This window comes from Pteropus alecto, unplaced genomic scaffold, assembly GCF_000325575.1.
Source record: "Pteropus alecto unplaced genomic scaffold, ASM32557v1 scaffold88, whole genome shotgun sequence".
Lineage (NCBI taxonomy): Eukaryota > Metazoa > Chordata > Mammalia > Chiroptera > Pteropodidae > Pteropus > Pteropus alecto.
Window position 1 is genome coordinate 9,313,410 of NW_006494611.1, and position 26,711 is coordinate 9,340,120.

Sequence of the window (26,711 nt, forward strand, 5' to 3'; positions counted from 1 at the left end):
TCCTGGGGGACAAAGTGGGTTTCAGTGTCAAGAATGTGTCTGTCAAAAATGTTTATCATGGCAATGTGGTTGGTGACAGCAAAAATGACCCACCTATGGAAGCAGCTGGCTTCACAGCTCAGGTGATTATTCTGAACCACTCAGGCCAGATCAGTGCCTGATATGCATCTGTGCTGGATTGCCACACAGCTCATATTGTTTGCAAATTCACTGACTTAAAGGAGAAGATTATTTGTCTTTCTGGGAAAAAACTGGAAGATGGCTGAAATGTTTTGAAGTTTGGCAATGCTGCCATTGTTGATGTGGTTTCTGGCAAGCCCATGTGTGTTGAGAACTTCTCTGACTGTCTTCCTCTGGGCCATTTTGCTGTTCATGACATGAGACAGTTTCTGTGAGTGTCATCACAGCAATGGACAAGAAGTCAGCTGTAGCTGGCAAAATCACCAAGTCTGCTCAGAAAGCTCAGAAGGCTAAATGAATATTATCCCAATACCTGCCACCACAGTTCTAATAAATGGTGGAAGAATGGGCTCAGAATTGTTTGTCTTAACTGGCCATTTAAGTTTAATAGTAAAAGACTGGTTAATGATTACAATGCATTGTGAAACTTTCAGAAGGAAAGCAGAATGTTTTTTGTCGACTGTTTTTTTTTTTCATGCCTGTGGCAGTTTTCAAGTTATTAGTTTTTAAAATCAGTACTTTTTAATGGAAACAACTTGACCAAAAACCTGTCACAGAATTTTGAGACCCATTAAAACAAAGTTTAATGAAAAAAAAAGAAGTCCTAGACTAACACGGGACTCTACGATCAGGCTTCTTCTACTTTAGTGCTTTGCCATCCTCAACATATGGCTCCTATCTCATGATCCAGCTCTTCATCTAATGTCCATACTCCAGCTATCAGGAAGTAGGAAAGTAGAAAGAGAAAGCATATTCCCTCCATTCAAAGACATGAGCCAGAAGTTGTAAGTGGAAGCACATCACCCCACTCACATTACATTGGCCAGAATTTACTCAAATGGTCACCATACCTAGCTATACAGGAGGCTGGGCAATGTGATTTTCAGTTGGGCAGACATGTGCCCATAGATAAAAGTACATTATTGTGTAAAAGGGGGAGGAAAAGTATTGGGGGATAACGAATAGCCTGTGCCAGATAGTGGGGTAAGAAATCTCGTCCATAGTTTGGAATTGGAGCAGCAAAAATTAATGGAACCCAGAGAAATCAAGGCACTTATAATCACTCTGATACAAAATCAGCATGGAAGCTGATGAGACCTGATTCTTTTCCACCAGGAGTATTTAAAGTCTTTAGCTGAGCTGTTGTGAACCTATTATCAGAGGTGGTTGGGGAGGCATATGAAGACAGTTTCAGAGCATTGCATTTTATTTCACTAGAAAGTAGAGATATCCATAAAATTTCCCTTCCTCCCAAATTATTTATATGACCAAAGCCAAACTGGATCATGTGCCTAGAAATAGGTAGAGATGTTTCAGAGAGCTCCTCAGCAAGCCATGTGATAAGAGGGGCTCAGGAAGAGGACATCAGAAGAGCTCCAGGGTAAATTTATAGAATTGGTAAAGCCCGAGGAATTTCCAACTGTTCATTAGTTGGAAGATTGGTGGAACAGTGAAGTTCTATCCACATAATGACTTTCAGGGCTGGGATTGGCGGTTGAAGAGACCCCCCAGGTTTCTAGAGATGCATCTTCAATGCTTTTCCTCAGTGCTGTCCAGCTTAAGAAGGGGCAACTGGCTTTTGAAAGGCAAAACTTGAAGGCACAGAATTTCCAACAGAGGAATAGTGCAGAGACATAAAGGAACTATACTCTTGCTGGCAAAAACACCTCAGCTCTTTAAGTTTCTTTGTCGGTTAGTTGTAAGAAAGGATCTCACTCCTGCCGAAGGAGAGAGCTGTTAGAAAAGAACCGCTTTGTTCCATTAAATAGTAATTAGGGACAGGGAAGGAGCTCAGTAGTATAGGATGGCCTATACGGCCATCACCTGGGAAAGGAGGAGCACAACGCAACTGCTAACTTCTTGTTATTGCTCTGAGCTGGGAAGTTCTTCCAGCAGTTCAAAAGAAAAGACATTTCAAAACATTGGAATGGAAAAAATCAAGTTATTACCCAAGCTCATGATTAATAATTGTTACAATCATACTTTTTTAATAATAATATATTTATGCCCCACCTATGTCTAAAAGGGATCTGAGCCAACTTACATTAAAAAGCACAGATGCAATAAGATATAGCCCATTATAATAAGAAGACAGAAAAAGAAGTGGGAAAAGATAGGGGAGGAAGAGAAACAGAAGTCCTGTAAATGGGAACAAAGCCTGAGCTTCCTGCAACCAAAGAAAAGAAGAAAACAGTTCTTATTGAGTAAGAAAAACATGCCAGTTAATAAGGAAATGCTAACTCTGGGAAGAATTGGCTTTGTTAAATTTTATGTAAGAGACATAGAATATTATAATGATAAAAGCCATGTTAAAAATTGAAGCTACCCTTCTTTTGACTGTTTCTTATACCTGGCCCCCTTAAAATTTATATTAAATCCTCATTCTATAAGGGCAATTTTTAGGAGTAGGGATACATGTGCATATACATAGACACACACATATATGTGTGAGTATACATACACATACGTATGTGTATGTGTATATGTGTGTATGTACATATATACATATATATTTATAAACATGTACACACATACATATACATACCCAGCTGCAATGTATATGTGTATGTGTATGTATATACATTTTTATTATATTTTAGAGAACTGCTTTACCCAGAAATAAAGCTTGGAGAGCCTCTGGGAATGAATGGTAGGTATGTCCCTATAATATCATCATCAGTTGGCTTGGTCAGCAAGCCCCCTTTAATATAGGGTAGCAATATTTTAATTAATGTGGACTTTGGTACAGATATGCTAAAGTCATCCACTGACCTCTAGGGATATCCAGAGAGTAGCAGAAACTTTTCTAGCTCCATTTTCCTAAGAAATGATGCAATCTTTTTGAAAATGTCACTGTTTCCATATAGTTAAGGACTGTGTTACAATCAAGTAAAACCCAATAAAACCTGGCTTAAACTATAATGGGATTTATTGTCTAGGTAATGAAGGTCAAAGTAGATCACGGTAAAGGGTCGATCAATCCAGTGGCTTGTTGACATTGTCAATTACTCTTTCTGTTTCTGTTATCCAGTTCTGCCAGCTGCATACTTTCATCCTAAGGCTAACTCTTGGGGCTTTCTCATTTATATCTAATATGAGAAAAAAGTTCCTAAAAAGTTCCAGAAATCTCTCTTAATGACTTCTTGGTCTGAAATGGGTTACATGCTAATCCCTGAACCTGTGATGGTGCCAAGGGAGAGGATTAGCTTAGGTCCAAGCTTCCTGTCGAGTCCTAGAGCCAGGGTTGGATTCGGCTTCTAGTAACATGTGAGATGATCCAGAGAGGTGTGATGCCTCAAATAAAACTATGGATATTAGGGAAGCAGTCACAAAGTCCAGTACAGCATCCAGCACCTGGAAATTTCATCTCATAACTTAGAAACAAGAAGATTTTAAAAATGATTTTATTATTTTTATATTCTGTCATTACTATAGCATTAATTGAATGCTATGGGAATGAAAATAAATAAAATCTACCTATTATACTATTCATTATTTTTAAAGATCATTTTTTCCTTCAAGTTTTTATATTCTTGGCATTTAAAATATATTTAATTGTAATGATAGCATGGAAATACTTTTGCATTGTTTTTATCACTATTTCAGTGGCTGTGTCATACTCCATCAAGTGGCTCAGTGATATTATAATTTACTTATGTTTGCAATTTTTTAATATTATAAATAACCCAGGTAACATTTTTGCATATGTGATATTTTTCATTCTTTGGAACTCATCTATGTCAGAATATGATTTTTGAGACAGATATTTTTATACAATATCCATTCAAACCAGAATGAAGAAATTTAAAGGTTCTTTTAAGATAATGATATTCTGAGTTTACCAAGTGCTTTTGCAGTTAACTTCCTGACTCAGATATTAAACTCTTCAAGTAGAGTTTTCTTATAAGGAACCTTATAATCTTGCATAATCCTAACCATTCAGACTGAGAGTCAGGGTCCCTAATCAGAAGGATTTTAAGTGGTAGATATATTAGCGTAATGTAGAATAGTGGCTAAATTCACAGTCTTTAGAGTAAGGCAGACCTGAGTTTGAACCCAAGTTCTATTTGCTTGCTATATGATTTTTGGACAAATTATTTAATAACATTTTGGATCTCAGTTATCTGCATTAAATGCAAATGGTAGTTCCTATTTTGTGAAGGTTTTTCAGGATTACAAGAGACAGAGTATGCAAAGCCCAATGAATAATAAGTATCAAAAAATGGTGGTTATTGTTATTGTTATTCAGAAACTATGAATTGAATCTGAGGCCGAGGTTAAAAGGCATGATATAGTCTGTCTAGGACTTAATTTTCTGTCCAAGAGAAAAAAATCAGATACTCTTTATTGGATAGTGAAACCAACACCTGGTCTCTAAATCCCCTTCATAGCATTCTCATGCTGTTAATGTACTGACATATTGATATTTAATATACTGACTCAAATTCTGACTCCTTCTAGCTCCCACCCATTCTCTGATCCAATGTTATGTTTTAAAATACACAGAGCAATTCCACTCTTTCACTGGATTTTAAAGGAAGGAACCAGGAAGGCCAGCCACTGCCCATAGCAGAAACCCCTTTGCTGACACTCTCAGAGGTGAAATGGATGTTTGTGAAGTGGTCTATTTCATAATCGAGAGCACTAGTAGTTAGGAAGTCTTTGCCTTTTGGGGAGGCCAATTTTCCCTCCTGTAATTTCTACCCCTTAGATACATTTCTGTCATTGGAGCAGAACAGAATTAGTTTACGATGGAGGCAGGCAGATTTGCATTTAAATCCTGGCTCTATTAGTTTTTTATGTTGGGCAAGTTACTTCAGTTCTCTGAGATTGGAAAATGGGGATAATAATAACACCTAATACACAGGTTTGTTGTAGGATTAAATGAAATAATCACGTAGAGTACTTAGCATAGGGCATATAAGATGTTCTGAGTGTCAGTGGGCATTTGACCAGGTGAAACCATTTCTCTCAGAACACATAGTCTTTACTGTCTTGGATGATAGTCAGAGATGTTATGCTTGGATAAAATGTTGACAGCCAATTCAGAGTAATGTTAATTCTAAACAGTAACTTAGAATTGGAGAATTAGAGAAGAGACAATGCTATAGCAACGAGTACCACCTAGTGGCCATCCAGAAGGTATAAGAATTTAATCAGGAAAAGTTTCCCTCACTGACCATCAGTTCCAACTGGGCGATGGGCTCCTAGCAGACAGAAGTTGGATTTCCAGCCCATTTTCCAGATTCAGAAAAGTTCAGCCTGAGTACTCCAGATACTAAAGTTAGATAATCACAGATCTGAGTTAGAGAAAAGTCATTTATTGGACTTAATAGAGTGGAATGGGGAAATAAATGTGAAGTAATAATACTTCCTTCTTTGCCGATTCCCACCCCCGCCCTCCCTCCCCACCGACCCCTGCCCTGGGAAAAGTATGATGTTGCTTGTGTGTAATCTGGGACCACATAAGCCCCTCTTTCTTCCAAGACTATGGACAAGCTCCAGTCCACCCAAGTCATTCCTTTTCCAGATGAGATGATTGGAAAAATATAGCCCAAGATTTGAAAAAGAAAATTCTTGAAGGGAATTGATCATGAGAAGCCGACAAATGCTACTTACATTTTTTTGGGTGTAATTATAGACTTAAAGAAAAGTTGCAAGAATAATACAGAGAATTCTTATACACATTCACCCCATTCAATCAGATTTCCCAAATATGAACATTTTACCATGCTTGTTTTCTTTTATTATTCTCATTCTCTCTCTCTCAGTCTCTCTCTCTCTTTCTTTCCCCCTCCCCGCTTTTTACACATACACAAACACTGGTTGGGAGTAAAATGCCCCATTACGCTTAAATACTTTAATGTGTATTTTCTACAGGACATTCTCTTATCAAAGTTAGAAAACTATCATTGATCCGGCATTATTACCTAATGAGCAGAGCTTATAATAATTTCACTAATTATTCCACTAATAGCCTTTATAGAAAAAGAAAAAATTATAGTCCAGGATATAATCCTAACTAAATGCACATAGTGTATTTAATTTTTGTTTTTCTTTGATCTCTTTTAATTTAGAACAATTTTTTAGTCTTTCTTTGTCTTTCATGACCTAGATAAAATATTGAGTAATCAAATAAATCATATTAACAAATTACAAGCTATAGAAAAAACCCCAAGAATCCATGAATTTATACTGACATACATAAATGAATAAGTAAGGAAGGAAGAAGCAAAAGCTCTTCATGAAGAGAGTGCCAACTAATATATGCAGAAAAGATGATGTAATGAGAAAATCACAACTGGACAACCATAACAGTAATAATCAGGCAAAATTCACCAAAAGATGCTAAAACTAGTAGGTGAAAGATTGATCAGTAACAGGATATTTACATAGTTTTAAAGTATTTCCCCACAAAATATATATAATTACAAAAAGAAAACTAAGACTTTTACATTGGAGAAAGCTGGAAGATGCCATCTTAACAGAGATCAAAGTTAACATTACATAATATGTACCTTTGGTATTCCTTGCCAAATGCATAACTTGAATTTAAATACGAGGGAACATCACACAAATCTAAACTAAGGGACATCTGTTAAAAAATGGCTTATAATCTTCAAATTCTGCCTTTAACCAGAAAGCTCTACTTGACAGCTCTACTGTATGTTGGGTGTTAGTGTGGTTGAAGGAGAACCAATTCTTCAGAGCAATGGCCAAGTGTTTTTTGATCTGGGGATGCTCTGAGTCCTCTCAGAAGGCAACTGTGCCCATCAGGATGTACCAGGGCCAGAGGTCCCATGCCTACCTCCTAAGAGTCTGCACAGTCTGTGGCTGCAGAGTCACTGACTCCAGGGTCCAGGAGACCACATCTTTATTGTAAGGTGTTTAGCCAGGGCCTTGTAGTACTCTAGAATTTGAAGGCACATGCCCAAGGGCATAAATATGACAAATAAAGGAAGCACTACCTGCTGCAGAAGGTGAAAATTTCTTGACTCTGGGGAGTAAGAACTAGGAAATTAGCTGGTTCAGGAAAAGAAAAGTGAATTTTCAGAAAAACAGTATCAGAGACAATTTCTGAGTGTTCAGTCCTTCTGAGGTGAGTTGGGAGGAAAAGAGGAGACCTTGTAGGCACAACTCTTCCTTAATGCAGTCCCTGGTTTCCCCAATGCCACCATCAGCCTCCCTGGCCCATTCTAGGGGGTGAATCTGATGAGCTCTCATCTAGGTAGCATCTCTGGTCCCAGGGCAATGAGATTTCCTCTGTGTGTGTGTGTGTGTGTGTGTGTGTGTGTGTGTGTGCGCGCGCGCGCGCGTGCGCGTACGCGTGCGCACGTGCGCATAAATGGAGATGGGAACAGTGAGCAGGACACAGCCTCTTGGGTTGGTTTTTAGTGACCTATGGAATGACAAGCTCCAGTGCCTATTACTACACCAAAGTGATGTCTGAGCTCTTCTTACACACCTCTTCGAACTCTGGAGTCTCCTTCCAGGCCATCAGCAGCATGGAGGACTTCTGGGATGTGAGTATGAGATTGCCTCTATCCCTCCCCTCTTCTTCTCAATGGTCTACAGACTGAGGTCACAGGCCAGGGTTCAGGGATATTAGACAGTGGATGATGCCATATTGAGACCAAGATCATTCCAGGATCAGGCTAAGTCAAAGGTTAAGGCAAGAATTAATGAGTCAGACTAGAGTTAAGGTGGAGGTAGGTGAGTGATCTGGGTGATGATCATGGAATCAAGCCATTAGTTAGACCAGTATTGGGAGTCAGAGATAAGGCTGAATTTCTAAATGCATTTAAAATAAAGAGTAAGGCCACATCAGGTGTTCTGATAAAGGTTCAGGAGTTGAGGAGTCCAACAGAAGTAGGCTGGAGACAGGCTGCGGCTCAGGGAGTGAGGGCAAAAGTCATTCTAAGGGTAGGGGTCTGCGTGAAGCTGGGATAGGCCCAACCCAGCTCGTGGTCTAGTTTGCCCAGGGCCCACTACTGGACAGTTTGTATTGGACCAAATGGTACAACAACCAGAGCCTGGGCCATGGCTCCCACTCCTTCATCTACTATGAGAACCTGCTGCTGGGGGTTCCAAGGCTGCGACAGCTGAGGGTCCGCAATGACTCCTGTGTGGTGCATGAGGACTTCCGTGAGGACATTTTGAGCTGCTATGACGTCTACTCTCCGGACAAGGAAGAGCAGCTCCCCTTTGGGCCCCTCAATGGCACAGCGTGAGTCCCCTTACCAATGTCACAGGGCTTGCCCCTCTGAGCCTGACACCATCCCACCAAGGTTTGGGAACCACTTCCTCTGAGCCTTAAGGGGAGAGGTAGAGGTAGAGCCTTGGAGCACTCAGGGGAAATGGGATGGGGGCATCTCTCTGAGTCTCAACTGTGACTGTTTGGAGACCTTGATCTGGATCACTCAGGAACAGAGAAGGTACATGAGCAGACAGAACCATAGCCTCTGGACTTGTTTCAACACATGGTCAGAGTCACATCTGCCCTACTCTGTAGGTGGTCCTGCCAGAGAAAGCATTCTTTCTTGTCCAGAAGTTCCTCGGGGGTATGGAGAATGAATGAAGCATTGACACTGCCATATAAGTCATGGTTGGAAGAGTCTGACCCTTGGAACTGATAGGGGGAGTAGAGAGGGGTCAAGTGTGGTTGGGGAATTAGGGAAGAAAGGGGAAAAGGATTGATAGGCCAGGAAAGAAGAGGGAAGAAATAAGGGTCCAGGGGGGAAAGTTTGTCATCAGAACAGAAAATCGTGGGGTGCACAACCTCAAGAGCAGAAATGGTCTTTTCTGGGTTGTACAGGGACTATTCAGGCTGGAGTCAAAAGCTTGGGGCTTGGGTTTGTCATCCATATCCTTAGGTAACATTATGAAAAATTAGGAGAATTATATTTGAGTTTCAGTTCTGCCACTAACTAGCTGAACAATCTCTGACATTTCTGAGTCTTAGTTTCCTCATTTGCAAAATGTGAATAATGTTTACCCTCAGTTCTCAAACAGTTGTTAGTATCAAACAAGATAATATACGTGAAATATACATATATATGATTTGTATATATAATATATGTGAAACTGTAAAGCCCAGACAATCTTGAAGTGTTGTCATTGCCTTGGGAGATCAGCTTTAGCTTGGGTCAGATCTCTGCTCAGATGGCTTCTTCCTTGGCAGGTGGACATATCACTCACAGAATGAGCTTGGGGGCTCCTCCCACTGGGGTCAGCTCACAAGCTACAGGGGAGGCGGCTACTACCTGGACCTTCCAGGAACCCGACAAGGCAGTGCAGAGGCACTCCGGAACCTTCAAGAGGGCCTGTGGCTAGACAGGGGCACTCGAGTGGTCTTCATTGATTTCTCAGTCTACAATGCCAACATCAATCTTTTCTGTGTTCTGAGGTAGGTCCCCTTTCCCCACTGCATCTCTCCATCCATGCTTCCTGGTTCCCTTCTCCTCTGCTGGAGACTCTTCCCTAAATGTGTACCATGTGGTGGGAGAGGGGAAAGGAAGGGATGGGAAGAACTATCCTAGCCCAGGCCCCACCAGTCGTCTCCTTCAGACTGGTGGTGGAGTTTCCAGCCACAGGAGGTGCCATCCCATCCTGGCAAATCCGCACGGTTAAGCTGATCCGCTATGTCAGCAACTGGGACTTCTTTATCGTTGGCTGTGAGATCATCTTCTGCATCTTCATCTTCTACTATGTGGTGGAGGAGATCCTGGAGCTCCACATCCACCGGCTTCACTACCTCAGCAGCATCTGGAACATTTTGGACCTGGTGGTCATCTTGGTGAGAGATAAGATATCTTGAACTTGGGATGTATTGGGAGGAGAAGGGGAATCTACCCTGACAGGGCTTCCAAGTTCTTTTCGGAGCCCTAAGTCCTCCTTATGACTTCTGATCAAACCCCTGTATAACAGCTCCCTGAGCAAGAGGTTGATGCTTCCCTGTCCCCACCCTGGGAGAGCCTTGTCTCCTACATCCCCACTCCCTCTAGTCTGTGGTCTAGGCCCTGCTCTTTATGTACTTGATATTCTGTTCTTCTCTTTCTTGCCTTTATGACCTGTCCCCTTAAAACTCCTTGTCTTCTCTCTTCTATTAAAATATTCTGCCTCTTTATCTTCATCTCCTTTCTATTAATAGGACACATTAATTTCCCGCCCAAGGCTAGAAAGTGATGGGGGAAATGAAATTACTTGGCTCTAGTTCTTTATGGCCCTTTACAACCCATGAATTTGCTGCTGACCCCAGAGCCTTCTCGTGGGCTTTAAGACATTCCCCAATCACCCTATCCAGTTCCATTTGAACCTGAGATAATCAATGACTCAGCAGCAGAGGATTTTTTCCCCCACCTGTCTTACCTACCCCTGTGACTTCATCGTTGAACTTCCCTTGAGATCCCACTGACTTCTCTGCCACCTCTAACCCCTGTGATGACAGCTCTCCATTGTGGCTGTGGGCTTCCACATATTCCGAACCCTCGAGGTGAACCGGCTGATGGGGAAGCTCCTGCAGCAGCCAAACATGTATGCTGACTTCGAGTTTCTGGCCTTCTGGCAGACACAGTACAACAACATGAATGCTGTCAACCTCTTCTTTGCCTGGATCAAGGTACCCTGGGATTCCTTGCTTCTGCTCTGCCTGAGGGCACTCATTCTCTTTTCCTCAATACTTATCTCATTTTCCTTGTTTGTTTTGGCAACTCCTGTGGCTTCCATAGTCCCCTGGTGCGGACTGTTCAAAGCTTTTCTCTTTTCTTCCTTAATCACTTGGTTCAACATGGTCCTTCCAGATATTCAAGTACATCAGCTTCAACAAAACCATGACCCAGCTCTCCTCCACGCTGGCTCGCTGTGCCAAGGACATCCTGGGCTTCGCTGTCATGTTCTTCATTGTTTTTTTCGCCTACGCTCAGCTCGGCTACCTGCTTTTCGGGACTCAAGTGGAAAACTTTAGCACTTTCATCAAGTGCATGTGTGTATCCTGCCCCATTCACTCCTCCATGGCCCCTCATCCTCCAGCTCCATGGGTGTGTGTATCCTTGGGGAAGCTGGGTATACTTGTGTGGTTGAAGCATCTGTGTGAGAGTCTCTGCAAGCCCTGGTGTGTGTGTGGTCAAATATCTGTGCACCTCACTCTGCCTCTGTCAGATTGGGTTGGAGGTGCAGGGAGGGGTCTGAGTTCACCGAAGAGCAGTAGTTAGGAAAGTGAGATGGGGGTATGGCTTGGAGTCAGGGATATCGTTAGCTTAGGCTCTGGGTGAAGTCCAGACCTGGTCTCTCAGTTTCACTCAGTTCCGGATCATCCTTGGGGACTTTGACTACAATGCTATAGACAATGCCAACCGCATCCTAGGACCTGCCTACTTTGTCACCTATGTCTTCTTCGTCTTCTTTGTGCTCCTGGTAAGGGTCCCTCTGAGAGGAGGGGATTTGGGAACTTGAGGGATAGAAATGCAGAGGGCCTGCAGGGTGGGGTTTTGATACTTCCTATGTTCTGCATTCAGGATTATGATGGGTTTCTCAAATCAGGGATGGGGTGTGGAGGCGGGGGCAGTCTCCTGAGAGTTGGCTAATGTGGTTGGTTAGTGTGGTCAGCACAGATAGTTTGCACAGTATAAGGGAATCTGCAGGCTCCTTCACTAAAATCAAAGCCCTATCCTCCAAGGATGAAAAGGGAGAGAAAAACATCTCATGAGAAGTGGCTGCACCTGGAAGTTTCTACTCCTATTCTCCAAGACTTCTCTTCTCTGGGGATCTCTGGCTATTTCTTCTACCACTGCTCTGTATTTGTTCTTTCTCCCCACCAACCCTGAAACATCTGGGTTTTATTTTTATGAACAAAGCCAGCAGGTTTCTTTATTTGATCAATGCATGGGGATACAGATATAGATTAGGAGTAGATGATAAAAAGAGCACAATTATATTCTCATCTTGAAAAGGTTCTGGCTTCAGTGCTTGGTGGGCCCTTATATAGAAGAGGTTTGTGGCATATGTTGCAGTATTTTTCTGGCCAGATTACTGCAGCAATTGAGTGAGGACACCTGGTTGATGAGGGAGCATGATCTATCCCAACAAGACTGTGCTGAAAGGCTGGGCTCTGGGGACCCTGGGATGCAGGGGTTAGTGGGCTACAGAGCTGGGATCAAAAGCACTGGCTCCTTTAGAACATGTGTCTAGGAAATTAACAGAGTCAGTGGGCTCAATGCTGTTAGTGGGTCTGGGGGTGAGGACATACATCTCTGCTTTATCCTCTAGAACATGTTCCTGGCCATCATCAATGACACATATTCAGAAGTCAAGGAAGAGTTGGCTGGACAGAAGGATGAGCTGCAGCTTTCTGACCTCCTGAAACAGGTAACTACTCAGTCTCTTTGAGCTACACATCTGTAGCAGGGCCCAGGTCCAAGGCTCTGTGTCCTTGTCTGTTCTGACCAGTATAGGGGCTTGTGCCCTTGTGTACCTTTGACCTATCCCTGGGAACCTGGCATCCTGTTGGTAGAAGTGGGGGCAAGGGATGGTGAGGAGGATGTGAGAACTGGTGCCTGTTTCTTTTCTTCTTCTAGGGCTACAACAAGACCTTACTGAGACTGCGTCTGAGGAAGGAGCAGGTTTCAGATGTGCAGAAGGTCCTGCAGGGTGGGGAGCAGGAGATCCAGTTCGAGGATTTCACCAATACCTTGAGGGAGTGAGCAATCACAGATCTAACTTTCTTTGACATTGGTCTATAAGTTCTTGACCCTCAACCATTTATCCGTTGCCTATAAGCCTCTGATTTTGGTCTATGGACCTCTGACCTTGGCTAATAGGCCTTTGTTCTTGGCTTATAGGTCTCTGATCCTGACCTTCAGAATTATGCCCTTGGTTTAAAGGTCTCTTACCATGTTCTATAATGTTCTGGAATTACTGAACCAATTCTTTAGGACTAATGTAATAATATTATTCCGTAATCACTGTATTTATTCCTCACTCCTACATAACTCTGATCTTGGTTCCATGCTCCCTCACAAATTCTGGTCTATTCCCTTAGTCATTTTCTCCCTGCTTCCTTGTTAAACATATTAACAAACACTGAACAAATATACTATGAGATCAGCTGTAGGCTAGCCACAGAATAAGAAGCAGTTGATCATTGCTAAGGCATCCAGTGAAAGATAGGGCATAGCAAGAGGTGAGGCTAGAGAAATGGGCAAGGACTACATTGGAGAATCCTCAAACACCACTATGCCATCAAAAGAATAGGGTGCCTGAGGAATTTTAAGCAGGTAAGGGGTATATTTATAAAGATTAATTAACTCTGGTTGCATTATAGAGGATGGATTTCAGGGATAGGAAGTAAAGCAGAAACTGAGGGTGGGGGGGTGGTTATTTAGAAGCAAAAAGATTTCTTTGGAGTAAAACTTCTAAACCTTGAAGATCCTGGCTTTCCCATGTGGTTCCCTTCTTCTCAAGAGAGAGTCCTGTCAGAGTCATAATAGAGAGATCACAGACACAGCATGTCAGAAGTCATTTCATCATCCTATTCTCCTCAGACTGGGGCATGCAGAACACGAGATCACTGAACTTGCAGCTGCCTTCACCAGGTTTGACCAAGATGGGAATCGTGTCCTGGATAAGAAGGAGCAGGAACAAATGAGACAGGACCTGGAGGAGGAGAGGGTGAGCCTGGCTGGTTGGTGGAGAGGTAGTATAAGGAAATTGCTTACCCTCTCCTCCCTGTCAACACGCCCAGAACACAAACCCTAACTGAAAACCTGACAGATGAGCAGGAAAGGATTCTCTAGGATAGCAGTTCTCAAATTGCTGCACATTAGAATACTCTGGGAGTTTTAAAAAATTCTCATACTCAGGCCATGCACCCTAGACCAGAATCTCTTGGGTGGAGGTAGTTTCAAGGTCCAGACATCAGTACTCTGTAAAACTCCCCAGGTGATTCCAATGCATAGCCAAGGTTGGGAACTATTGCCCTAAAACATAGTGTTAGTGGGAAAAGGACCAATTGCCCAAGAATCCCTGACAATTCCCTTTGAAGACTTGCCTTCTTCTTGAGATTTTCAAACTCAGATCCTCAGCTGCCTCTACTCAACCTGCTTTATCCCTATCTAGTAGACCAAAAAGTCGAGGGCAGGAGGGACAGCACAAGAAATTTTGGTACGGTCCCTCCTCTCTCGAACTGAGTTGGCTTCGAGTGAACACATTAATCCAGGCCTCAAGGAGCTTATGTTTTGTTTCTTTGGGAGGCGATTCCCTCCCAGAGGCTGGGCCAGCTTTGTGTTCAGCACTATCCCTCTGATTCCATTGTCTCCAGAGTTTTAGAGGAAAGGGAATAGGAAGAACTAGAGCCCAAGGCCTGGTCCTGACAGCCTATTAGGCCAGGTGATGGAACAGAAACTGATGGCTTCCCAGAGTCATCTTCTCTCTGACCTCTGACTTCCTGATCAGGTGGCCCTCGACACTGAGATTGAGAACTTGGGCCAGTCCACTGTGAGGAATCCACAAGGCGAGTTGGATCGAGAGGCTGCCAGAGCAGATGGCTGGGTTTCAGGAGAAGAATTCTACATGTACGTGCAGCCTGGGGCCCAGGGCTGACTGTGTTTATATCATACCTTGAGCTTCTTTCTACAACCTCTAATCTCCTGTCCTAGCACAGGGAGAACTTGTCCTTTAATTCTCCCTACAAGGCTGAGCCTTACCTTCCTTGTACCTATCCAGACACATTGTTCTGTCCCCTATGCCCCTGTAGACACCTGGATCCCCAGACACATATTTCTGCTCCTTCGGTCTCTCTCAAATCCTGCACAGGCTCACAAGGAGAGTTCTGCAACTGGAGACTGTCTTGGAAAGAGTTGTGTCCCAGGTTGATGCTGTGGGCTCAAAGCTAAAAACGCTGGAGAGGAAGGGGCAGCTGATTTCCTCCCCTGGCATGGTGAGTGGCCCTTCACCTGGGTCCTCTTGGCTCCCCACAGCTGAACCTTACCATCTGTTCTATTCAGTTGATGGAGGCAAAAAATTTTTGAGAGACCGATTTTTCAGGTTCTTGGGGCAACATGTTCTCTGCAGTAGTCAGTGTTATCAGGGGAGGTGAGGTAGGGAAAAAGCCTAAAAGTAGTTGCTTTGGCCTAAGGGCTGCCTTAGCCTCTATTAGATGGTCTGGAATTGGAGAATCAGATCCAGATAAAGGAAAGTGGGACACAAAGTCCCCTTTCTAATGACCTGTCCCATTTTCTTCCAACAGGGAGAACAAGGCATTTGGGAGCACCTTCAGCCAGCTCCAGCTGTGACTCTAGCCCCCTGGGGAGTCCAGGGTGGGCAGGAGAGTGGTGAGGAAAGGGTCCTAAAGCATCAGACAGCAGGTCCCTCTCTCACTGTCTCCCCAGAAGGCCACTCTGCACATGCCCTTCTAAGCCAGCACTTCTAAACCAGCAGTTCCCACCACCACTACTGCTGCTGCTGAGTCCCACTCTGGGTTTGGCCTTTTGAGCCAATGTTTCTGTGTGTAGCTGGGCATCATACTTAGGCTTCTTACTCAGTGTTTCTGTGTGTAGTTATGTAGCTCTTTGTAGCTCTGTGAAATAACATTTCCCACTGGGCCTCTCATTCCCTATGCTCTAATATCTATTGCAGCGACTTGAAAAAAAAGTCAATAACAAACAATAACAGTATGGTAATGACTTTTCCTAAGCACCTGGATAGCCATGATTTGTGAAAAAAGCAGAAACCAAGAGAATAGCAAATTGCTTGCCAGTGAATCTTTATCCTTTAATGCATTTAGAGATCTGCTGCTAGCACCTACGGAGTTCTTGTCTTCCTATAGAGTTTGCCTGTAAAAGAGATAGGGAAGCCATATAGGAGAGGAGACTTTCTCACCTGGGGAGATTACAGTGTTGCAGAAGAGTTAGAGTGACAATCTCCTCAACCTCCTGGGGCGAAGTTCATGAAGGCTCAGTGGAGGAACCTGCTATCGACATACTGCTGAACACTGGGAACTGAGGGGGCTGTAAACCAGCATAAAGATGAGGCCTGAAAAGACCTAGGCAAAGAAATGAACTCAGGATTTAGAGATCTTTAGACTAATATGCGTTGGGCTCTGACTCTGTTCTTCCATGGGACAGAGCAGTTTTCCTGGTGACTATCAATAAAAAGCCTTAGGAAAATCAGTACTTTGTACTTGCTTCTGGGATTGTCGGGGAAGAAGAGAAGTGGAACTGTGAGCCATCTTTGTACTTGGGCTGGGGAAAGCTCATCCCTGCTGGGAGGTCTAGAGTGGAGGCAGTGACAATGTGAAGGAGATGGGTTGCCCCAGGAGTCCCAAAATAAGAACTTCTGGCTCACAGAAATGGTTTGAACTGGTGGGCACTATGGTTGTACCATTACAGACTGGAGACAATGACCTAGGGAGACCTGGTTCTCAGGGTAACGAGAGTAAGGTAGCCCTTACTCTGGGGTGGGGGATAGCTGGTGTGTGTGTGTGTGTGTGTGTGTGTGTGTGTGTGTGTGTGTGTAATGTGGGAGTGTGAGGAGCTGCAGATGGAAGACAACCAGATATAAGACCAAAAACTCCTATACCAAGATTTTGGCTGTACAGGTCGGCATCCCACAACCTGCTATAAATCCCCTTTCCCTTCCCCTGTGACCTTTATCTCTTTCTCATTTTTCATCATCTGTTGCTCCCCAGTTGATTTATATCCACTCCCTTTACTCACCCAGTTCTCCCATTCCATCAAGTACACTCTATACACCCAGGAGACTTATGAAACAGCTAAATAGTGAAGATAACCAGTGTATCCTCAGCCCTAAAACAGCTACGGTCTAAGCTTTCTTACAGAAAGGCTGTATCAACCGAAGAGAAGTAGGTGCCAGCCTGCAGCTTAAGAAAAAGGGGCCAATAAATTAATCAAGACATTGGAAGGGAGAGCATTTCGGCTCAGGAATCAATGCCTGAATGTTTCCCTAAGTCTGAATGAGACTATTTTCAAAAGCATGGGTTCCCTGAGCAGTCTTTGGTGACAAACACCAGCCTGGGTAACCTGTCTACGGTGACTTGGTCAGCAGGCCAGCCCCAAGACAGGTGATGAGTCTTACTAGTGACCCCTCCAGGCAGTGCCCGCAGTTTTGAGCGCATCCTCAGTTGCAGACGTCGCGACTCTTGGCAGTGGATCAACTCACAATAGCCTTTCTTAGCTTCAATTTTGGCTTCTTACTTACATTTTATCACACATTATCGTGCGGCATGACTTAACCAGAGGACAGAGCCGCAAACCCAGGGCTGGGGGGCGTACTCCAAGTGCGCATGCGCATGCCTCCCAGACCCGGAAGCAGCGCGGGGACTAGCATGGCGGCGGTGACGGCGGCCGAAAGTGTCCCCGCGACCCAACGAGAGGAGCCGGTTCGAGGTACGCAGAGTCGATGGGGAAGAAGTGTTCAGACGGAGGCCTGGGGCTCCGGGGAGGGGCCCCAGATGACGGGGTTTACCTGGCAGGAGCCCACAGGTGGGAGGGGCGTGCCTATGTGTGAGAAAGTGTCTGTCAAGGCGTCTGAGGTGGTTGGTCGCGGCATCGAGTGTGAGCTGGGGCGGGTGCAAGGGAGCAGAATTGGCGTGTCAGGTGGGGCAAGGACGAAGTGAGGCACTTGAAACTATGGCATATGGAGAATGGAGCCGAGTTGATAGAATAAGTATAGGTGGAGGGATGTGGGGAGAGAATGCTGTGGCTGGATTAGGACCAGGTATGGGGCAGGACACTTACTCATCCTCCTTTGAGCCAGACGATGCCGCCGTGGAGACAGCTGAGGAAGCAAAGGAGCCAGCTGAGGCTGACATCACTGAGCTCTGCCGGGACATGTTCTCCAAAATGGCAACTTACCTGACTGGGGAACTGACAGGTGAGGCGGGGCCTGGATAGATTCGGGTCGTGCATCACTTGTTGGAGTTACGGTTTGGCTTGGGGAGACCTGGGAGGTGCTTCAGCAGCATCAATCTGCAGCTTCCTCCTTAGTCCCATGCCGTGAAACATGTCTGTCCGAAGTTTGGGGAGGTCATGAATGCGAAGGAAAGAGGTCCATTTCTTTACTGGAGAAATTCACAAACTACTTTCAGAAACACATAAGAATAATTAATCTAACTCGGCAGGCTTTCATAGTGTAGACTAAGGCTGGGAAAACCAAAAGAATTCATCAAGAAGTGCTTCCTTGCAGGAGGTGTATTTTGAGCAAGGTTGTGGAGCAAATGAGTGGCCAAAAAGGGGGATACAACTAGTGAGTGAAGTGGTGTCAGCAAGCAGTTTGTTTGGCTAAAGCAGCTGTATTAACTGGGGCAAAGAGAAATAGAATTGGAGATTGAGGAGTGACCTGCAGATTTAGGGACCTTTTAGGTTGATTTGAGGATTTGGTGACCCACCCTTTAGGACACGATTAATTTTTTGGTCCACGGTGTATTTTCAGGTGAACACATGATCTATGTGGAGGAGAGTCCAAAAATGAAGTCTGGTCCACTGTGGCCTCTCATAAGTGGTTATATTGTTTCACTTCCCCAGGAAATTGCTGTGAGCTAAATTTAGGAGCCAGACTCTATGAGAATAGGCTTGATGCAGAATAGAAGGGCTTATGAGTTTCTATAAGTCTGATTATCTATCTATCTATCTATCTATCTATCTATCTATCTATCTATCATTTCTGAGCAAGAGAAACTAAATAAAAATTTTGACTCTTTAAAAATTCTAAAGATTTGGCAATACTAGTCCCTTTTAAATGGACTAATGCTATGTAGTTTGTCCCCACCACTCCCTGTTTTCTCCCTTTTACCGAGACCTGGTGTCATTTGCCATTTATCATTATTTCTTAATTGTGTTTTTAGTAGTGATACAGAAAATGATTTTCTGCACTAACATCTCTATCAAAATTTGTTAAGTAAACGATAGACTACGATGACCACATAGTCCAATAAGTGGGAAGGAGCTTATTTTTTTGTGGAAGTGAATGATCTTATGTGTTTAATATGCAAATACCTGTCTCGCTTCACTCATTTACATAATCTGGCTGTCTCCTAGGCATTTAGCTCTCTTACCCTTGTTTTAAAGAGACTAATTCAATAGTAGTGAGCATGGATATGGAGGAGAGAGACCCGAGACAGATGAGCGACATTTCAGATGAAAAGTAATGATGGTCTGTGACAGAGTGATGGTAAAAGGAATAAAAAGGAAGACATGGGTGCAAGAACATTACAGAAGTGGAATATATAGGACATGTTAAAGTGGGTATTGAGGGACTGGAGCAACCTAAAATGTGTTTGAGGTTTTAAGCCTGGGTGGTGCCATCAACCAAAATAGAAAGTTGGAAAGAGGAGCAATGTTTAGAGTGAAAATAATACTTTCAGTTTGGCACGATTGATTTTAGTTATTACCAGGACACCCAGGTGACTTGTATATGTGAGTACGGAGCTCAGAGAGTGATCAGAGGAGGAGAAACAGATTTGGGAGTGCTGTGAGCTGAGGCTATGCAGAATGAAATTGGCAAAGAACTTTGGGCTAGATAGGAGGGCCTTGACTAAAATCTCAGAGAATGCCAGTATAGAGCAATTAATTTTTTTTTTAATAACAATACTTACAGTACCTAGGTTTCCAAATGATTTACTTATTAAAAAATTAATTTTAAGTAGGTTGTAATTTCTTCCTGATTGTCATTCTTACTTGCGTAAATGCTTTTTTGAGTTTGAAAGGAAGCTAGCATGACCCTGGCAATGCCATGGGAATACGCCATCCATGTAAACATCAGTCATATGTCGCAGTTGAGAAAAGTTGAGAACCGATAGTCAAGGAGGTTGGATAAAAAGATCTGGCATAGAAACCGAAAAAGAGCAGTTAGAAAGAGATTAGAAAATCAGTGTAGTGTAGTATACAATGCTATAATGGCCAAGGGAGAATTTCATGAAGAGAGATCATAGTGTCAGATACTATAGAGAGGTTCAGGAGGATAGTAACTGAGAAAAGGCTATGGATTTCATGCTTTGGAGAATACTGATGACCTTGGAGCACGTAATTTCTTTGGATGGTGGGGCCACAGACCAGAGTGCAGGTGTTCACATGAGTAAATGGTGAGGAAGAGGAAGCAGAAAGTATACAAGCTCCTCTTTCAAAAAGGTTAGCAGTGAAGCTCCTTTGCTTTTCTGAGAAAATGATGTAAATGTAGCAGAATACACTTGATCTTAACCAAAAGGCTGAGAGGTGATAGATGTAGCAGAATAGAGTGAGTGCTTTGGGGCTGGAGGAAACCTGAATATATATGTAGATAGAGAGGAAGGTCCAGGATAGAGAGAGAATTTGGAAATGCAAGAGGAAGTATCGAAGAGAGGCTTGGAAGAGAGGCCCTGAAGTGGTAGAAGGATTTGAGATCAAGAGCACAGGAGGAGGAGTTGTCTTGGCAAGAACAGGGGCACTTCTGCCTCTTGGGAAAATACTAAGGTACAGAGAAGTTTCAAAGTGAGGCAGAAAGTTGAGGTGTTTATGTAAGTGGGCTTGGTTTTCGGGAAAATTGGAGTAGAAGCCATTTGCTTTGAGTAGGACTGGGGAAGGGAATTGAGAATTTGAGAAGCAGGCAGATAGTTTGGAAAAGTCAATGCATAAAATGCAATATAGAATCACACAGTAATAAATAAGTTACTAAGACGTGGTGAGTTCCTAATTGATTTTACATATATTTATGATGCAGTCCCCCAAATTACATGTTTTCATACTGTAGAAATACTAACACTATTTATTTCACTTTCTTTTCTTAGGACATAAGTTTAGCATTTCCCTTTCTAACCCAGATTCTGAAGTTTGTGGCTCTTATTTGGTTTAAATGGTTTGCTGATTGTTGCCTGAATTTCTGCTTAGACATTCATAGTATACAGGCTGGGTATAAATGTCATAGGTCAAAAGTGACCTGCTCCTTTGACATTCCCTAAGTCATGCCTTGAACTACCATTTAGCCTATAATTCCACATTCCAGTGATTTAAGACAAATCTTAAAGGCATCACATATTCTGTTTGTTTTAAAGCCACCAGTGAAGACTATAAGCTCCTGGAAAATATGAATAAACTAACCAGCTTGAAGTATCTTGAAATGAAAGATATTGCTGTAAACATTAGTAGAAACTTAAAGGACTTAAATCAGAAGTGTAAGTAATAATTTTTAAAATTAAACATGTTTGTAATAAATGTTCTCTTGTGCTTGGGGCTATGGAGAAGGAGAAGGAAATGAGCCCTGTCCTCAGGGAGTTCATTTTCTGAAAGTGAATTGCAAAGCTAAGGTGAATTTCTTCCATTTTGAGGAGTAGCATGTTTTGGTGGTATGGTTATTTCTATTTTTGAATGTTGATTTGATCAGTTTATTTCTAGATAGGGATGGAGGAGAGGAAGGATGGCCAGATTCTTGTGAATTGATTTCACAATGAACTCCAAAAAGGACTACTTTATAAACAGAAAACCAGACATCTATAAATAGAAAATCCTAATCTAGACTGGTAGAATATATTTTTCCATTAACTTCTATTGTGTTAAAAGGGTGCCTTGTCTCTAGGGCACCCTTTCTTGGTCTGGGAGTACCCAAGAAACGGAATCAGTTATGGAAAGATTGCTTGAGGAGCAAGGAATTTAAAAGAGACAGGAGATGAAAGAGACTTGTGTTGTCTAGGTTATAGTCATGCATGATCAGCTAGCTACTGTCTTCTAAAGCATTTGTCCTGTTAGTGATCAGAATCATGTCACCCCTAGTGTGTCTTATGTAGAGCTAGAGAGACACTAGCATTCTTACTTTTCTACTCTTTTCTATACAACTTGTGGAGGCCATGGAAACATGGGGTCTGTCCTTGTTTTTAAAGATGCTGAACTGCAACCTTATCTGGATCAGATCAATGTAATTGAGGAGCAGGTAGCAGCTCTTGAGCAGGCAGCCTACAAGTTGGATGCATATTCAAAAAAACTGGGTAACCATTTTTATTTGTTTTGATTTAATAAGAAATGCCAGTATGACCTTAGCTAATATTATAGTTAACATTTATGGTGTGCCTACAATGATCTAGTTTCATCCTCACAAAAACCTAGTGAGAATAATTTTTTTAAAATAATAGTAATAAAAATAACATTTTCTGAGTATTTAATGATATATCAGGCGCTGTTCTTAATGCTTTACCCGTTTATGTTTTTTATCCTCTCATTAATCCATGAGGTAAGTACATGATTTTTATCCCCATTCTATAGAGGAGGAAACTATGGTTGAAGGGGCTAAGTAACTGTGAGGATACAAAGCTAGTATGTGGAAGAGCTGTATTCCAAACCACCTCTGTTTAATTATAATTTCAAGCTCTTAATTGTGGTTTGGCACCAGATTTTAAAAATGCAGATACATACGTCTTCAAAAACAGCGTAGTCACTCTAGGGTTTTCTTGAAGGTTTACTTTTCCTTTAAGAAAGAAACTGATACCTTTTTTTTTTTTTTTTAGGGGGAAACTGATAGCTTGCTAACTGGCTATGACTCCTATAACCATGATTAAAAATAACAAAGTTTTTATCCTAGATATAATTTATTTTTTGCATCATTGACAATTGTTGACTACTTCAAGAGAGTAGTTTATAGCAGACTGACGGTTGACATGGGTGGTGATTAACAGTTTCATTGTTCACAATTAAATTTACTATATGGCGCCTGTGAACCTTACTATGTAGAAGGCATTTTACCCAGTGCTTTCAAGGTTTTAAAGAAAAAGTGAATCTATTACATTAAGAGCCCTATTTAATGGTCTTTTAAATCTTTGTATCTTTCAAAATTGCTTTCCTAGAGTGAGGAATAGGGATAAGAAAATAAAAAGTGAAACATACATTTACACTTCCTGAGAGTTCCAGTCTGTCTCCCAGAGGGTGTCTGGGATAGTGCCTGGAGAGGCAATGTCTGGTGCCTAGTAAGGCTCCTGGTGGCTCAAGGGCCAGTAAATCTGCTTATTTCTGGTGGAACCATCTGATCAGGTGCTGTTGATAGAGTTAGAACATAGTGAACTTATATTGGGTTCTCTATTCTATGTGTGTGTGTCTGACTCCTTACTTTAAGCTGTGCACATCAATGATATTTAGACAGATATCCAAATATCTGTCCTTAGCTAAAATAACATTTATGGTATGCCTACAGTTTGGATTCAGTTTAGACAGCTGATGAGATTGAAACTAACACACTTTTTAAAAGTGCAATAGACATTTTTGAATTTGCTCAGAAATGCTAATGAAAAAGTATCTTTGTAAGAGCCAGTTTTTAAAATATAGCTTTCTCTCCCTCCCCACCCCGGCAGAAGCCAAGTACAAGAAGCTGGAGAAGCGATGAAAAACTTATTCCTGTGCAGCAGTCTTTTTTAATATGGAAAATGTTTTATAAGACCTGAATCCTGAGGCTGATGAATTATTAAAACTCCTCAAAAGGAAGCATGCTGGCCGTCCCAGAAACATCCCACCATTCAAGTAATCTAGAGGACTACTCCTGTATCCCCAGAAACTTACACTTATAACTCCTTACCTTTTACTTGAATGCTTCATTATCCAATCAGGACACAGAGCCTCTCAAAGTTCAGGATAAACCTAGGCTTGCCAGTTGAATCAAATGAGAGGGCCTGTTTTTTCTACATTATTTCCTTTCCTTTCCTTCCCTTTTTCCTTTCCTTTCCTTTTTCCTTCCCTTTTTCCTTTCCTTTCCTTCCTCCCCCTCCCTTCCTTTTTCTTTTCTTTCCTTTCCTTACTGGATTACCAGTTTATTATAAAAGGATGTTAAAGGATGTGAATCAACAGCCAGATGAAGAGATACACAGGGCCAGGGCCAGGACAAAGGTGCTTCTGTCCTTGTGGAGCTTGGGGCCCCAATAAGGTGGCACAAGGAAGCATTCTCGTTCGCCAGTGTGGAAGCTCTCCCTCTACATTATTTTCTTAAATGGCTGGATTTTGAGTTACTGGATAAATGGTTGTTTTTTCTGTTAATGATGCTAATGTATTGCTAACAAGATTCTAAATTAAAAAAGGAAAACGAAACAAACTTGGTCTTTATAGTTTATCACTTTGTGAATGTCAGTAATTCGCTTTTCTGTAACATTGCAAATAACAGGAAATCTTAAAATAATTTCAGGCTAAGTCTTCTAGACTGAGCAGAAACCGTGAAAGGAGTATTGAGATAGCCTGCTTTATGTGATGGGCCCCTCCTGTCTCTTCTGTGTGTGAGTCAGATGTCTGGGGATGGATGACACCTTGACATGTTCTCCATTTTGGAAATGTGATAAAGACAAAGAGAGGATATGTGTGTGTATGTGTGAGGTGGGGAGGTAGGGCCATCATTCACAAAATAAAGCATTTTATAAAATATCTTCCTATTTTTGTATGCAGTGTCAGGGGGGCTCCTGGGGACCTATTGGTCTTTTTTTTCAGACTAAAGATATCAGTGGATAGAGGATATAGACTGACCAGTCTGGTTTGGAAAACAGGCGACCATTTTCAGAATTGAGTGTTAGCAGCTAGGAAGGTGACCAAGGTCCCCAATTCTATCTCCAAAACAGTTCTTAACTTTCTGTTATTTCCAACTATTTCCGTTCCAGACCACCATTGTTTATTCTCTGCTCCTCTGGACTATTTCACTTATTTCTGCTCTAATCTTTATTATTTCCTGCCTTCTCCTAACTTTGGGCTTAGGTTGTCCTTTTTCCAGTTCCATGCGGTATATAATTTTAGGTTGTTTATTTGAGATCTTTCTTTTTTCTTAATAGAGACATTATAGCTATAAACTTTCCTGTTAGAACTGCTTTGCTACATCTATAAGTTTAGATATGCTGTGTTTCCATTTTCATTTGTCTCAAGATATTTTATTTTCCTTTAAAATTTTTTTTGGCCCATTGGTTGTTCAGGAGTTTGTTGTTTAATTTTCATGTATTTGTGAATTTTCCAGTTTTCCTTCTGTAAATGAATTCTAGTTTCATTCCAGTATGGTTAGAAAAGATACTCGACATAATTTCTATTTTCTTGAAATTGTGGGTACTTGTTTTGTGGCCTAACATGTGATCTATCCTGAAGAATGTTCCATATGCACTTGAGAAGAATGTGTATTCTAAAGCCAGACTTGGTATGCATACAAGGCTCCTATTTTTTCCTTTTTGTCAATATCATTTTGTTATTTCTCTGACACATTGTGTTCAGCTATCTTGTTACACCTTAATTCCCACGAATGAGTTTTCTTTTCATAAGCTTTCCACTTTACAATAAATTATGATTTGTAAGAAAGTTTTAAAGATAATACAGAATTCCACAGATGAATTTTCATATCTTACTGTTATTTCCTCTTCCTGAAATTGTTATCGATCCATGTGTGGCAAACTTCCACTCTTCTTCAAGATTCAGATTTGATATCTGTCTTCCTAGAGTGATATAGTTAGGTTGGGCTAGGTTAGGGCCCAACATTATGCTGAGAACTTCCTAGCAGCTCAGTAACTTCAATTGCCTCGAAATAAAAAGTCATAACGGATTCCTTTTTGTCATTTTCCCTGGGCTGTGCTGTATTACCTATAAAGTAAAAATGCATGCTTAGTGTGCCAGAAAAGCAGGGCATTGATATTTATGAGGCAGGGAACTTGATATATCCCAAAAAGACATTGGAGAAGTTATGAGGAAAACCAGAACTTTGTTCTTCTTCCTTAAACTTATTTTAAGTTTTAGTTAATTTTGAACTGCTTGACTGCCGTTGGTGAGTCTTCCATGCTCTTCAGTTGTCAGGAACGCTCACCTTTGCTTCCATTTCCTTACATACTATTATCTCCTACCAATTGACCTGAACTTTCCAGAGAGTCAATATCATGAAAAAAACCAAGAAGGTAGGTGAGCTATTGTAGATTAAAAGAGACTGGAGATAGAACCAAATCCAAATGTGAAACTTGACTGGATCCTGAATGAAAACAAAAGGTATAAAATAAATTTGGGGGTGACAAAGGAACTTTATGGATTTGTGTTAGGTGATATTATTGAATTAATGTTTATTTTCTTAGGTGTGTTAGTGTTATGATTATGTAGGAGGATGCCCTTATTCTTAGGAAATGCATGTAGAGGTATTCCTGAAATCTGCCATTTACTTTTAAATGATTCATTGAGAATAAAAGTGCTTGTACACCTTGAAGGAGAGAGGAAGGGAGAGAAAGAGAGAAAATTTGGCAACATATTGACACTTATTGAATTGGGGTAATGGCCATTATTCTTGTAACTTTTTAATAGGTTAACACTACAAATTGTGTGTGGAGGGAATCTATCCTGCCCATTACAGTGATATGGTTAGGTTAGGCTAGGTTAGGGCCCATTATTGTGCTGGGAACTTCCTAGCAGTTAAATAACTTCAATTGCTCCGAAATAAAAAATCATAATGAGATTCCTTTTTGTCATTTCCCCTCCCTCTCTCCTTTGCTCGCCTCTCAATTCCTCAGTGAAGCAAAACCACCCGAAAGAGTCTTCTGTCCCTCGGCACTCGCCGTAGGTAACTGAACCTTC

At 42.0% G+C, this 26,711-nt stretch overlaps 2 protein-coding genes across 4 annotated transcripts in view; both read left to right on the forward strand.

Annotated features, from left to right (window-relative positions):
- Positions 1-16,035, forward strand: part of PKD2L1 (polycystin 2 like 1, transient receptor potential cation channel) — a 30,814-nt gene extending 14,779 nt beyond the window's left edge. For both annotated transcript variants that reach the window (XM_006925883.2, XM_015599882.1), the window contains 14 exons: positions 7,576-7,703; positions 8,154-8,407; positions 9,362-9,586; positions 9,748-9,976; positions 10,628-10,798; positions 10,980-11,161; positions 11,472-11,592; positions 12,445-12,543; positions 12,753-12,874; positions 13,719-13,845; positions 14,629-14,747; positions 14,989-15,112; positions 15,422-15,506; positions 16,001-16,035. In XM_006925883.2, coding sequence (XP_006925945.2) covers positions 7,576-7,703; positions 8,154-8,407; positions 9,362-9,586; positions 9,748-9,976; positions 10,628-10,798; positions 10,980-11,161; positions 11,472-11,592; positions 12,445-12,543; positions 12,753-12,874; positions 13,719-13,845; positions 14,629-14,747; positions 14,989-15,112; positions 15,422-15,506; positions 16,001-16,035 — 2,021 coding nt within the window. The remainder of the gene's footprint in view (positions 1-7,575; positions 7,704-8,153; positions 8,408-9,361; positions 9,587-9,747; positions 9,977-10,627; positions 10,799-10,979; positions 11,162-11,471; positions 11,593-12,444; positions 12,544-12,752; positions 12,875-13,718; positions 13,846-14,628; positions 14,748-14,988; positions 15,113-15,421; positions 15,507-16,000) is intronic.
- Positions 16,036-17,464: 1,429 nt separating this feature from the next.
- Positions 17,465-23,627, forward strand: BLOC1S2 (biogenesis of lysosomal organelles complex 1 subunit 2). 2 transcript variants are annotated; one of them, XM_006925884.3, is made up of 5 exons: positions 17,465-17,579; positions 17,950-18,066; positions 21,218-21,337; positions 22,040-22,144; positions 23,498-23,627. In XM_006925884.3, exons 1-5 carry the CDS (start codon positions 17,477-17,479, stop codon positions 23,527-23,529), a joined length of 477 nt encoding a protein of 158 aa, XP_006925946.2. In that variant the 5' UTR covers positions 17,465-17,476; the 3' UTR covers positions 23,530-23,627. The 2 variants fall into 2 exon arrangements, with proteins under 2 accessions (XP_006925946.2, XP_024898036.1); XM_025042268.1 differs by having other exon boundaries at positions 17,504-17,675.
- Positions 23,628-26,711: the final 3,084 nt, after the last annotated feature.

Coding starts and splice junctions, on each gene's coding strand:
- BLOC1S2 (XM_025042268.1), top strand. CDS start 17,519: ATGGCGGCGGTGACGGCGGCCGAAAGTGTCCCCGCGACCCAACGAGAG. Junction 18,067..21,217: donor CCTGACTGGGGAACTGACAG/GTGAGGCGGGGC, acceptor TTTGTTTTAAAG/CCACCAGTGAAGACTATAAG. Junction 21,338..22,039: donor AAAGGACTTAAATCAGAAGT/GTAAGTAATAAT, acceptor TTGTTTTTAAAG/ATGCTGAACTGCAACCTTAT.